At 47.3% G+C, this 14072-nt stretch overlaps 1 protein-coding gene across 3 annotated transcripts in view; it reads right to left on the bottom strand.

The window, feature by feature from the left end:
• Positions 1 to 713: 713 nt before the first annotated feature.
• KNDC1 (kinase non-catalytic C-lobe domain containing 1) overlaps positions 714 to 14072 on the bottom strand; it is a 118435-nt gene continuing 105076 nt past the window's right edge. For all 3 annotated transcript variants that reach the window (XM_040435349.1, XM_040435350.1, XM_040435351.1), the window contains 7 exons: positions 12959 to 13041; positions 10140 to 10290; positions 6485 to 6607; positions 6318 to 6377; positions 4922 to 5079; positions 1131 to 3354; positions 714 to 760 (listed from right to left, as the gene is read on the bottom strand). In XM_040435349.1, coding sequence (XP_040291283.1) covers positions 3123 to 3354; positions 4922 to 5079; positions 6318 to 6377; positions 6485 to 6607; positions 10140 to 10290; positions 12959 to 13041 — 807 coding nt within the window. In that variant the 3' untranslated portion in view covers positions 714 to 760; positions 1131 to 3122. The remainder of the gene's footprint in view (positions 761 to 1130; positions 3355 to 4921; positions 5080 to 6317; positions 6378 to 6484; positions 6608 to 10139; positions 10291 to 12958; positions 13042 to 14072) is intronic.

Raw genomic sequence — 14072 nt, 5'->3', positions numbered from 1 at the left:
ACAAAGATGGCCACACAAGGTAAGACAAGATATCATGAGGCTATGAGCATCAAAATATTCAATAGTGCATAATAATGTTCTCAAATTCGAGAAGAGACTGGACGCCCTCATACCCATTAGATGAAATCAAGATCTTCAGCCAACATTCATCTAATCGCCTAAAGTGTCCTAAAATTATGCAGAACGTTTTAAAGTTTCCTGCCGCCGTCATGCAAATCCATGTCCATGGACTTGTCTCAAAGAGGTTTTACTAGATTCTTACTTACTGTAGTGATTTAGATATATTGAGACATTGTCCAAAACGTCAAGTACGGGCCAGCAGCTAGGATCTCCCCTTAGCTTGTCCCCTTAGGGTAGGTTCTCACTGGGTTTTTGGAGGACGTTTCAAGGCAGATTTTCCTGCAGGTTTTTCAGCCAAAGTTGATTCAAAGGATTTCTCCTTTCTGTTGGATCCACTTCTGTCTTTGGCTGAAAAGCCTGCAGGCAAATCTGCCTCAAAACCCTCTTCCAAAAAACTTTGTGTGAATCTGCAAGCTGCGTTCAGGTGTCCGCCTGCTGAGCGGAGGACAAACGGTGCCAGACTGATGCATTCTGAGCAGATCTGCATCCACTCAGAATGCATTAGGACTGGACGGATCTGTTCGGGGCCGCTTGTGAGAGCCTTCAAACGGAACTCACAAGCGGAGCCCCGAACGCTAGTGTGAAAGTAGCCTTACCTAACACTTGTCTAGAAAAGCTATCCAAGGTTTCCTACTCCACCCTCCTCCTGGAGTGAGACTGCAGTTTTTTTTGTCTCAGTGATAAATCTGTAGTGAAACGCACTAACATAGCTAACCACAACCATATTCCCACCCATAATTTCAAACTGGAATGAGTGGTGTAAAAAGTTTTTGAAGCCAGAATTGGAGTTTTTTTTTAGGTTTTGAGACAGATTTTATTTCTTGCAGCTTTTTTAGTCAAAGCCAGAAGTGGATCCAGCGTAATAGGACAAGTATAAAACCTTCCTTTATTTTTTTTTTTATTCCTTTCAACTCCACTTCTGACTTTGGCCCCAGTGAATGGGGCTGAGCTGCAATACCTTTCACATCCGCAATCAGATGGACGGCGATGTACTTAGTAAACTGAGGCACCAAGGGTCCAGTGAGCGATGCCGTTTCCTAAAACAGCTGATCGGAGGAGGTGCCAGGAGTCGGACTGCCGCCAACCTCAAATTGATGACCTACTCCTGAGGAGAACCTCTTTAATGTCACTAGTGACTCTTATGAAAGCCTGTATATAAGGTTTAGGGTCTGATCTTTCTTCTAATAATTAGGAAATACGAATTCCTTTAGACACAAATTGCTTCAAAATAATTTATATTTTAGATGCATAAATGTTTCAACAGAGTTTTAGGACGTACAGTACACTACAGTACACAATCATATGCCTTTGCAAAACTATGGTTTACCTAGAGTGTACCACAGACCTAAACCTCCTGTAAAATGTAGCAGTCCTAGGGATTATTGATTTCTTCATCAACAAACCCATCTGACCGCACAATACAGAAACTACACCTAGAGATCATTCTTGACCAGGACATACACATAACAGGCAGCTAGCTCTCCTGGTCTTTCCATACATAAGCATGCTCAACGTGGTCAAACGTGCATATGTAATGAATCGGAAGAGGGGAGAAAGCCGTTGCCAGACACCTCAGGCAGCTGCTTATCTCCTGAGAACAAAAGGATTAGGCAGTTGAAATTCAACATGCCTGATCCTTATCTCACTCAAAATCAAACGTTGGAAGGCTCCATAAACATTAGATGGTTGTCTGGTTTGGCCACAACATAGGTTTGCAAAGGCTGGTTGAGCCATCATAAAGATGAACAATAACCGTATCAAGAAGTGGAATTTCATGCAGTGGCAATTACATAATAAATTAGTGCAAAGCAAGGACTATACCAGTTCAATTCATTTTCCACATGATGATTAAAGTGTAAGTCCTATGAAAAGTCAAAGCAGTAATCTTAGATCCTCATGGGACGTACAGTACATAGTCCCTTCAAAGGTCAGCTATTTATGCCTCAGAAGTCTTGCCAATCGGCAGGGAGGGAGTAAAGGACTGCAGTAATTCAAGTCTCTTCCTACTCTGCCCCTTACAGAAATTAATGGAGCAGACAGGTGCAAATCCTACACGGTTTCTAAATGTATCACTGGAGGTACGCTTGAGAAAAAGAAAGCGGGTACCAACTGCTCGCCACGGTAAACGATGCATTTGTTTCTTTAGAATGTGTTACTTTTTTTTTATACATCTTATTGACCCATCATTTTATAATACTGTTATTACTTTCCGTTCAATTTTTCGATGGCTCTTATTACTTTGGATTAAGCCTCATGCACACGAACATATGCGTTTTGCGGTCCTCAAACAGCGGGTCCGCAAAACATGGATAGCGGCCGTATGCATGCAGACATTTTCTTTCTCCCTCTGAAAAATGGACAAGTACAGGACATGTTCTATAATTGTTTGCGGCCCTGACATATGGATGTGGACAGTACACGGTGTGCGGTCTGCACTTTTTGAGGCCCCACTGAAAAGAAGGGATCTGCATCCGATCAGCAAAAAATATGGATCAGATGAGGTACAATAATACGGTCATGTGCATAAGGCCTGATGTGCATATAAACCAATTCCAATCCATAACCATAGCCAGAATATTCTAACGCTCAAGGGACATAGGTAACCAACAATGCCACATCGTCATCATGTACCAGTCATTATTTTTCAAGCAGAAGTAAAAAATAAGTCTGGCCATTATCCGAAACAAAAAGACATATTCAACTGCTATATACAAAAATGAGTACAGATCTGCATGGATATTTGTGCAAGACATAGTGACATGGTCACCGATGCAGAAGCAGGAAAGCATTTAAACCAATAACAGTCCATAACAGAGAACCTACATTACTGAAACAGATGAGCCCTTTGTGAATATTTGTCCCCCCCCCCAACTGCTACTATTCCCAATCCAATAGCCACCATGTTGTCCCGTCCATCACCCAGAACCTTGTGCAGTTCTTGGTTTAATCTTTGGTTCTTTGGACGGGATACAAATGTGCCGCTACAGTAATATCCATGGCTTTCACTGAAATGTTGCCTTCATCCTACGTAGTGTATCCTGTATCTTACGAGAATGTTTCTCGGAGTTTACATGATGGAAATTGGCGTTGTTGTCAGCTGCCAGGACAGAGATATCGGAATCGCTGAAATGAGAAATGCGTTGGCGGAGGTAAAACTGCAAATCTGGATCTAGAGTAAAGGAGTATGGGATTTCTTGAAATGCGTGAACTTGGCTCACTACTTTGGCAATATTCCTGTAAAGCAGAAGAGAGGAAGATATTTCTTAAAGATATTCCTGTTATAGGGCAATATGAAAAAAGAACCTTGACAAGGAAAATTTCACATTTTCGTAAATAATTTTTTTATTCCAGGAACTAGGATGCAACCACCAAGCAGTTTAACTAAGAGACACGGCAAGAAAAATCTACCATTTCCACTATACAGAGATTTTAAAGGGAAGTTTACTGAATAAATACTTATACCGTAAATCTGAGGTCAATAATAAATCGGTATGCAGTAAGCTTCAGCTCCCTCTGCAGGCAGCCACAATTCTATCATTTTAATCTATAGCAATACACTGGAGCACTGTATCAGTAAATAAGAGCTCCGACCCTTATGGGGCGAATACTAATGACCTCTTCCATTATGGAAGAGCTCCTTAGTACCGGAGGAGCGGGAAGTGGTGAATGTAGCGCCCTCCCCAAGCTTTTTACTCATTGCTTCCTGGTCTTCGGAAGCTTGCCGTGCTGTGACTGCGCACAATGTGAGGACACAGGCGCTCTGTGAAATCCCGCTGTGCGCGTTGAGTTACAGCACCGCGCATGGCAGGAAGAAGAGGAGAGCTGGATCCTAGGAGTGGCGGCATCCAGGGCAGGAGAGGCAAGTTGATTTTTTTTATTTTTTTTCTGCTTTGAGGCATGGGGGTCCCATCTGAGGTCTGAATGGGGGGGGGGGGGTTCTTATTTACATTGGGGCTGTTATCTGGGGTCATACACATTGGGTTCTGAACCGATATCTGATTGTGGGTCTGATCTGAGGTCTTATTGGGGTGTCAGATCTGAGGTCTTATTGGAGGTCATTTACATTGGGGTCTGAGCTGAGGTCTTCTTTACAATGGGGTCTTATTGGGACTGTGAGCTGAGGTCTGATTAACATTGGGGGTCTGATTTGAGGTCTAATGAAAAATATTTTTTTCTTATTCCCCTCTTCTAAAACCTAGGTGCATCTTACAAGGCGAAAAATACGGTGACTGTGTGTGTGTGTATATATATATATATATATATACACACACACACACACACACACACACACACATACATACATACATACATACACGCAGTAGTTGCAGGGAGCTCTGAGTGAAGCGCTGCTAGTACTGAGGGTGCTCACCTCTCCTTGGTCTTCTCTGGGCCCCTGCTGTGTACAGCGTCAGGACGTAGTTCGAGCACTGTGATCTGACGCTGCACGCAGTCAGGTCACAGTGCAGGGCGGGCGCAGAGAAGATCAGGGAGCGCAAATGCAGGAGAGCCTGTCGGAGCTGGGGAGTAGCGGGGGAGCAGGAGAGGTAAATTTATGTATTTTATTCTGATGGGCATCTGATCTGAGGTCTGACACGAGCTCACTAATATGTGAGTCTGATCTAAGTTCTGACATGGGGATCTAATCTAGGGTCTAACATGGGGGTCTGATCTGAGGTTTAATATGGGGGGGGTCTAATTTAGGGATCTAAAGTCTGATGAAGATTAAGGGTCTAGTTTGGAAGTCTGATATTTTAAAACCTAGGTGCGTCTTATAAAGGGGGCTACATATAAACTCACTCACCTTAGCTTATTCCACTTAAAAGCTCCATTGGCCATTGTAAAGCCCCCAGTCTCGAGCTGTTGAATGTGCATTGCTAAGAGGTATGCAGAAGGAATTGTGGGTAATGTTCTGAATCGGTCTCCTTTCATCAGACACAAGCTGTCACTCTTTAGAAACACCTGTTGAGAAGCAAGTTTGGAAGCACCATCAATGATGAATTAGGTCATGTGAAATGTGAGGCCAAAGACAATGACAGAGGCACTGAAATAACCATGGTCATTATACCTATGGAACACTGTTCAAGTGATTACCCTAAGAATAAGGGCCAGGGCCTGTGACATTATTATCGCTAGGATATAAATGGAACCCGATTCTATTTTAATTTCAGCATAATGTAGCTGAAATGGAATGAGCAGAAAATGTACAAAAATTACGTAAGTCATTATGTAAGTGCAGTAATACTTCAAGATTTAAAGACCAGAAGTCATCGAAACATTGACTAGCCTTAGCATGGCCTATGATTACCACAGCATGGAGGGCAATGGATGGTACATCCCCTGAGGAGCCAGAGCCACTGCCAACAGCAACCTCTATTCTGGCAGACTCAATGGGGGTCATTTACTAAAGACTGCCATTTTGCCCGTTTTAGTAAAAATCCGAGAACGCGTTCAGGTAGGGCCTTGCTCGAGTCTCACACCCAATCAGGTTGTTCCCGTCCCCACAAGAGAAAAAATGGGGATTCTGCTGTATTCCACAATCCGTGGCCACACCGATTTCTCACCGTCTGGTCCGTGTATATGTTGTGTGGCAGAAAGAGCAGGAGGGTTGAGCCCTACCATTGATAGTTAAGAGTGCTAGGAAACCTAAATAGTAGTGCTCAGATAAAGAGATATATGTGTTCCTACGCGTTTCATCTATTTATATAGCCCCAGATTCACCAGGGGACATGGGGCTAGTGCTACATCTATATGGGTTGGTTAATCCCCGATGAAGCCGATACATGGCGTCCCATGTTGGATGATGCCACATACAACATGGGACGCCATGTATCGGCTACATCAAGGATTAACCAGCCCATATAGATGTAGCATTGGCCCCGTGTCCCACAATGACACAATGGATTTAGTGACACATCGTCTTGTTCATTTGGGATATAATACAACTGGATCCATTCTGAACAGATGCAGACCGTTGTATTATGTACCCGATGCATTTTTGCTGATCCCCTGCCGGAGCCAGCAAAGACGCAGATGTGAAAGTATGTATTTTTTTCAACTAAGTATCCATTTCCAAAAATGGGAGTGAATCCGATTAGAGAAAAGTAAGGAAATTTTACCACGAGGGACAATATATAGTAAATATATACTAAAGCAAAACTTTTAATAAATCTCCTTCTGTCTGCCAGCAATATTATTACCTCCACGGCTTTGAGTTCCTCCAGAATTTCTGCCACCTTTGTAGGTAAATTCTTCCAAGCCTTAATACATAAAAACAAAACGTAATCCATTTTATTAATATGTCAAATTGATAAAGATAAAAATGAAACGGCTTGGTAGGAACAAAATCAGATAAAAGAAACCTCACCGGCAGCTGCCGTACTATAAGGTTTTCAAGTCCCCCGAGTATCTGAACAGCGGTTGCAAAGTCTCGTTGTTCGTAGCATAATTTGGCAACAAGAAGAAATTTTGTCAGGATGCTGGTCTGTAACTAAAAAGGAGAAAGAACAAATAAAAGGATTAACTATATAATAGGGCTATAAAGTAAGTAATACTGACACACGGGACTAGATATTCAGCTAAATACTGGATTAATTTGCGGACAGCTATGCTGCTTTTCTTTTCATACATACATCCCTGGAGACCCTTTATATCTGCCATGTACTCAGTCCACATAGATTATACAAACACACACAATGGTATAGTAGCAGGCTTTGTTTGCTACACAAAGAGTGGGTGTGTGTGTGTGTGTGGGGGGGGAAGCACAAGAAAGCAAGAGTGAGAGGGCTAGGGGGCAAGAAGCAGAGCGAGCATGGGGGAGGAAAAGCACAGTGTGCACCAGGGATCTCAAGGGAGAGAGAGCGAGCACCCTCGAGAGAGAGAGAGAGAGAGAGAGAGAGAGCCACATGCCACATGTGTGTGAAGATACAAACACACACAATGATATGGCAGCATTTTAGGCATATACAAAGAGTAGTAGAGAAAGAGGGTGCTACAGAGAGGAGGTGAGAGAGTAAGAGTAATAGAGTGCAAATAGGAGCTAGAGAGAGAGGCAGGGGGAGGGGTGTAAAGCAGAGTGGGCGCAAGAGGGAGCAGAGGGCGAGGGGCAGAAGGCGCAAGAGGGAGCAGACGGCGAGAGAGGGGGCGCGGCAGAGGGGGCGAGAGAGGGGAGGGGGCGAGAGAGGGGGCGCGGCAGAGGGGGGCGAGAGAGGGGGAGCGGCAGAGAGGGGCGAGAGAGGGGGAGCGGCAGAGGGGGCGAGAGAGGGGGAGCGGCAGAGGGGGCGAGAGAGGGGGAGCGGCAGAGGGGGCGAGAGAGGGGGAACGGCAGAGGGGGCGAGAGAGGGGGAGCGGCAGAGGGGGCGAGAGAGGGGGAGCGGCAGAGGGGGCGAGAGAGGGGGAGCGGCAGAGGGGGCGAGAGAGGGGGAGCGGCAGAGGGGGCGAGAGAGGGGGAGCGGCAGAGGGGGCGAGAGAGAGGGGGCGCGGCAGAGGGGGCGCGAGAGAGGGGGCGCGGCAGAGGGGGCGCGGCAGAGGGGGCGCGGCAGAGGGGGCGCGGCAGAGGGGGCGCGGCAGAGGGGGCGAGGCAGAGGGGGCGAGGCAGAGGGGGCGAGGCAGAGGGGGCGAGGGAGAGGGGGCGAGGCAGAGGGGGGGCGAGAGAGGGGGGCGAGAGAGGGGGGCGAGAGAGGGGGAGCGGCAGAGGGGGGCGAGAGAGGGGGAACGGCAGAGGGGGGCGAGAGAGGGGGAGCGGCAGAGAGGGGCGAGAGAGGGGGAGCGGCCGAGGGGGCGAGAGAGGGGGAGCGGCAGAGGGGGCGAGAGAGGGGGAGCGGCAGAGGGGGGCGAGAGAGGGGGAGCGGCAGAGGGGGGCGAGAGAGGGGGAGCAGCAGAGGGGGGCGAGAGAGGGGGAGCGGCAGAGGGGGGCGAGAGAGGGGGAGCGGCAGAGGGGGGCGAGAGAGGGGGCGAGAGAGGGGGAGCGGCAGAGGGGGCGAGAGGGGGGGAGCGGCAGAGGGGGAGCGGCAGAGGGGGAGCGGCAGAGGGGGAGCGGCAGAGGGGGAGCGAGAGAGGGGGAGCGAGAGAGGGGGAGCGAGAGAGGGGGCGAGAGAGGGGGAGCGGCAGAGGGGGCGAGAGAGGGGGAGCGGCAGAGGGGGCGAGAGAGGGGGAGCGGCAGAGGGGGCGAGAGAGGGGGAGCGGCAGAGGGGGCGAGAGAGGGGGAGCGGCAGAGGGGGCGAGAGAGAGAATGCGAGAGAGTGAGAGAGAGTGAGAGAGAGAGAGAGAATGCGAGACAGAGTGAGAGAGAGAATGCGAGACAGAGTAAGAGAGAGAGAGTGAGAGAGAGAGAGAATGCGAGACAGAGAGAGAGAGAGAGAATGCGAGAGAGAGAGAGAGAATGCGAGACAGAGAGAGAGAGAGAGAGAGAATGCGAGACAGAGAGAGAGAGAATGTGAGACAGAGAGAATGCGAGACAGAGTGAGAGAGAATGCGAGACAGAGTGAGAGAGAATGCGAGAGAGTGAGAGAGAATGCGAGAGAGTGAGAGAGAATGCGAGAGAGTGAGAGAGAATGCGAGAGAGTGAGAGAGAGAATGCGAGACAGAGTGAGAGACAGAGTGAGAGAGAGAATGCGAGACAGAGTGAGAGAGAGAATGCGAGACAGAGTGAGAGAGAGAATGCGAGACAGAGTGAGAGAGAGAATGCGAGACAGAGTGAGAGAGAGAGAATGCGAGACAGAGTGAGAGAGAGAGAATGCGAGACAGAGTGAGAGAGAGAGAATGCGAGACAGAGTGAGAGAGAGAGAATGCGAGACAGAGTGAGAGAGAGAGAATGCGAGACAGAGAGAGAGAGAGAGAATGCGAGACAGAGAGAGAGAGAATGTGAGACAGAGAGAATGCGAGACAGAGTGAGAGAGAATGCGAGACAGAGTGAGAGAGAATGCGAGAGAGTGAGAGAGAATGCGAGAGAGTGAGAGAGAATGCGAGAGAGTGAGAGAGAATGCGAGAGAGTGAGAGACAGAGTGAGAGAGAGAATGCGAGACAGAGTGAGAGAGAGAATGCGAGACAGAGTGAGAGAGAGAATGCGAGACAGAGTGAGAGAGAGAATGCGAGACAGAGTGAGAGAGAGAATGCGAGACAGAGTGAGAGAGAGAATGCGAGACAGAGTGAGAGAGAGAGAATGCGAGACAGAGTGAGAGAGAGAGAATGCGAGACAGAGTGAGAGAGAGAGAATGCGAGACAGAGTGAGAGAGAGAGAATGCGAGACAGAGTGAGAGAGAGAGAATGCGAGACAGAGTGAGAGAGAGAATGCGAGACAGAGTGAGAGAGAGAGAATGCGAGACAGAGTGAGAGAGAGAGAATGCGAGACAGAGTGAGAGAGAGAGAATGCGAGACAGAGTGAGAGAGAGAGAATGCGAGACAGAGTGAGAGAGAGAGAATGCGAGACAGAGTGAGAGAGAGAGAATGCGAGACAGAGTGAGAGAGAGAGAATGCGAGACAGAGTGAGAGAGAGAGAATGCGAGACAGAGAGAGAGAGAATGCGAGACAGAGTGAGAGAGAGAATGCGAGACAGAGAGTGAGAGAGAGAGAGAATGCGAGACAGAGTGAGAGAGAGAGAGAGAATGCGAGACAGAGAGTGAGAGAGAGAGAGAATGCGAGACAGAGTGAGAGAGAGAGAGAGAGAATGCGAGACAGAGTGAGAGAGAGAGAGAGAATGCGAGACAGAGTGAGAGAGAGACAGAATGCGAGACAGAGTGAGAGAGAGAGAGAATGCGAGACAGAAGGAAAGAGAGTGCGAGACAGAGGGTATGATGGAGAGAGAAGTTACAGGTAGAAGAGACTAGAGGGAGAAGACTCTGCAGAATGACCTATAAAGTACTCTGAAGGTTGGCAGACACTGCTCAGTTCATGCCGTGTAAAAACCCAGACCTGAAGCAACAATCAAAAAAATAAAGGCCGCTCAGTGAGACAATGTAGAGAATGCAGTGTTGATACAATTATTAAGACTAAAGATTAAATAATCTGAAAATATGAAAACTAACCTTGGATGTGTGGCACGTGACAATCTCCGCTGCCACCCATGTACTGACATTGTCTGTAAATCGTAACATGTGCAGCAGATACTTGTCCTGGACGCAGTTAGGCGAGAAAAGACTGCAAACCTCGACAGGAAGAGGCTCCATGGAAAATGTCCTATTGAGAAGAAAACAGATAAAGAAACACAAGGAAATCATATTTTACTGATCTGCTTTATATACGGAGGCAGCTCTGGTATAGAATAGATGTTTCTGCGATTACTGAGCTAGTGTACGAGACGTCCAGGATGAAGACGCTACAAATATCCGGGCAGCTCGGATTTTACTGTGGTTGTTGAGATGACTAGAGAGAAGACAGTAGTGGTCCCACTGTTCAGTGCTACATGTAATGTTGGCTCTATATAGACTTATCACTGAGCACATGTATCATCATATTAGCCCCAATCAGCTGGAACTGCCACAAATATCACAATCACTGGGCTGTTACCCCTTTAAAGGGATTGTCAGCAAATTATACGGCTACGCAGGGGTGGACTGGCCATAGACCTTACAGGGAAATTTCCCAGTGGGCCGATGACCAGGGGGCCACCTGAGTCCTCCTCACAGCCGGCCAGTGGAAGTTTTTGGGGATGTTTTGTGCGCTGAACTGCGGTATTTGGCTCTGTTGGGGAGATATAATGTGCCAGAATATTGTATTGCTGGCCTCGCCTTCCATCAATTTAAACTTGACTACAAAACGGGGCCACTTTAAGTTCCCAGTCCGCCCCTGCGGTTACGACACTGCTGCAGCCTGCAAATACCGAGCAGAGCAGTAGCGCTAGAGACAGCTGAGGATTAAGCGGCAAGTAACCACAAGCTTTTATTATTTTACCACATTCAGTGACCCGAGATTTATAAATAAGGGCTGTTTCACAAAAATTAATCCATTGCGGGAATCGTGCTCCGTGTGGGAGCGTGATCCTCCGCTCTGGACTTGCAGGCGCACACGGCATCACACTGATTTATAATGCTGTGTGTCTCTGCTTACTTCTACAGGATCATAGTGACATAAAGCGGTCAATAGGATCCTGTATCAGTAAGGTCTAGCAAAGGCACACAGCATTATAAATCAGTGTAATGCCGTGTGCCCTGCAAGTCCAGAGCGGAGGATCACGCTCCCACACGGAGCGCGATTCCCGCAATGGACTCATCTTTGTGAAACAGTCATAACCCCTTTAAATACCCTACCGTTTTCTGCGTACAGCTCCAATGCAGATTTCGGTCTATAGTTACAGACTACAGTGCCTTGAACTTTTACACCCACAAATTAAAATGTATTTTGTAGGGATTTTGTGTGACAGACCAACACAAAGTAGCAAGTATGTGTGAAGCGAAAAGAAAATGATCCATGGTTTTCAAAAATGTTTAATAAATAAAAATCTGGGAAAGTTTTGGATAAGGGGTATGAATACTTTTTCAAGGCACTGTATATACAAACCCTTTTTAGTCTGATCCTGCAATCCGTAGCCTACTTATTGCCACCCTCCAAAATGCTAATTAGCAAGAAGAACGGGAGACGAGAGCAGGATCAGACTACAGGGTGCTCGTCAGTAGTCTGTCACCATGGAGACCCATAGATCGGCACAGGAGCTGTGCACACAAGAAGAATGGGGGTCATTTATCAAACAGAAATAAGATAAAATTCTGGCGCCACAATCTGTGACTTCTTCCCACTCACACCAGGTCTAAAAAAAAGTGGGCATGGCGTGGGCAGGGAAGGGGATGGGCCGACAGGCCGTCTCATTTACCATTTTCTACACCTGTTTTAGGCGTATAAAATGGTCTTAATTTAAAGACAGCTAGGAAGTTGTCTTCCATTTAGAAGTGGCGGAGGATCGGCCAAAGTTATGTAGAGGCCGGCACCTCTTCATAACTTTAGCGGATCCACCTCCAGGTATAGGGGCTAAAACGCCGGTCTTAAATGTGCCCCGATAGTGTCTGCTTCATTTTTTAGATGCTTAGGAAGAATTAAAATGATGGCTGGACATGGCCTTTGAAGTGTCACTGTAAGTTGGGAAACCGTTGGATATATTAGATAGACATAGGAAAAGTTTTGATCTGTTGGGGTCAAGGTTCTTTCGATTGCTAGAACCAGCAGAGAGAATGGCTCACAGTGTGTTCTCTCTCGGTGCAGGAGATGAAAGCAAGATGGAATCAGAAGAAAGTCTATGGCCTTGTCTCTTGCAGCAAGGTGACAGGCACCGTATGCGAGCCCTTCTCTCCCCTCGTTCTAGCGATCGGTGGGGTCTTGGCACTCAGACCCCCAATGATCAAAACTTGTTATGTTGCAATGACATATCAAAAGTTTTCCTAAAGTGCAGTGCCACTTTAAAGAAAAATATTCTGCCCTTTCAGAATAAAGATACAAGTATGTACTCCTAGTAGCGATGATAGAATACAGCGGACTCATAGTAAGGAGAGCGTGCCTCCGTACCGCTCAGTGACTGCTGTTATAGATGTATATACTGTCGGGATAAACAATCCCATCATAAATACTACGAGTCCGCTATATTCTTCTATGGTTGGCTATTTGACAAATTGTACAATACTTTTCTCTGCTGTTTTGCTAATACAGAGAATCTGTGCCCCCCCCCAATCGGTAGAAGAAGGGGGTCATGTTGCTCTTCAGTGAAGATCTTGAGATCATTATAACACGACACCTGCACCAGGGCTTGCCTATCTCACTTGGCCAAGAATTTATATTTTCACCTCCCCCCCAGCACAGAGCCTTACAATACGGCTCCTGATGTACAGACCTGACCTTGGCTCGCTATCTCCAGACTTACTTCGGAACATTGCTGGATTTGTCCTTAACTCCTATTGCCCTTGAGTTCAAGAAGTTGACAGGGTGGCACTTCTGAAACATTTCCTACGAAGCATAAAGGTAATGAAAAATCATTAGACAGTTTAGTAATAATGATCCTTGAAGAAAAAAAAAAAATCTGACGGAATGATACCATAATAGCTATATAATTAAGCTGAGAGGCAGCAGTCGTGTAAATTTGCGTTCAGTTTTACAGTGTAATTTCCATAATTATATTTAATAACCTGCAAATAGGTCAGCATTTCCATAGTCAATTACTAACTCCTAGCAAGTGACGAGATAGCAAAAAAATAAATAAAAAAAATGTAAAACTAAAAAAAATAAAGAATAAATTCATTTGATTAATATAAAGTAGGGGTTGGCACTCCTGCTGCTGTGAAACTACAACTCCTAGCATGTTCCATTAACTTCTATGAAAGTTCTGAGAAAAGCTGAGCAACTGTGCATGCTGGGAGTTGTAGTTTTAGAAGAACTGGAGTAGGGCTGAAACGATTACTCGATTAAATTGAGTAATTTGACACAAAAAAATCCTCGATGCAAATCTTTTGTATCGAAGATTTGTTTGTGTCACGTGACGTGACCACGGAGCGGGAGTGAAGCGCTTGCTATTACTCCCGCTCCGTGGTCTCCCGCAATACTCACATTTTCAGCAGGGGGCCTTCGGACACTCCACAGCACATCCATGGTCCCGCGCTGCACCGACCTCCTGACGTACACACGCCATGACCTGACGCGCTGTGTGAAGTCAGACGCAGAGCAGAGCGGAACGATGGAGTCGGCACCCCTGCTGGAAAGGTAAGTTGGTGCGACTAAGCTGCTGGCACAAGGGGGGTGGGGGAACAGAGCTGCTGGCACAAGGGGGGTGGGGGAACAGAGCTGCTGGCACAAGGGGGGTGGGGGAACAGAGCTGCTGGCACAAGGGGGGTGGGGGAACAGAGCTGCTGGCACAAGGGGGGTGGGGGGACGGAGCTGCTGGCACAAGGGGGGTGGGGGAACAGAGCTGATGGCACAAGGGGGGTGGGGGAACAGAGCTGATGGCACAAGGGGGGTGGGGGAACAGAGCTGATGGCACAAGG

Source organism: Bufo bufo, chromosome 6 (assembly GCF_905171765.1).
Source record: "Bufo bufo chromosome 6, aBufBuf1.1, whole genome shotgun sequence".
NCBI lineage: Eukaryota > Metazoa > Chordata > Amphibia > Anura > Bufonidae > Bufo > Bufo bufo.
This window is presented reverse-complemented; position numbering and strand designations above follow the sequence as displayed.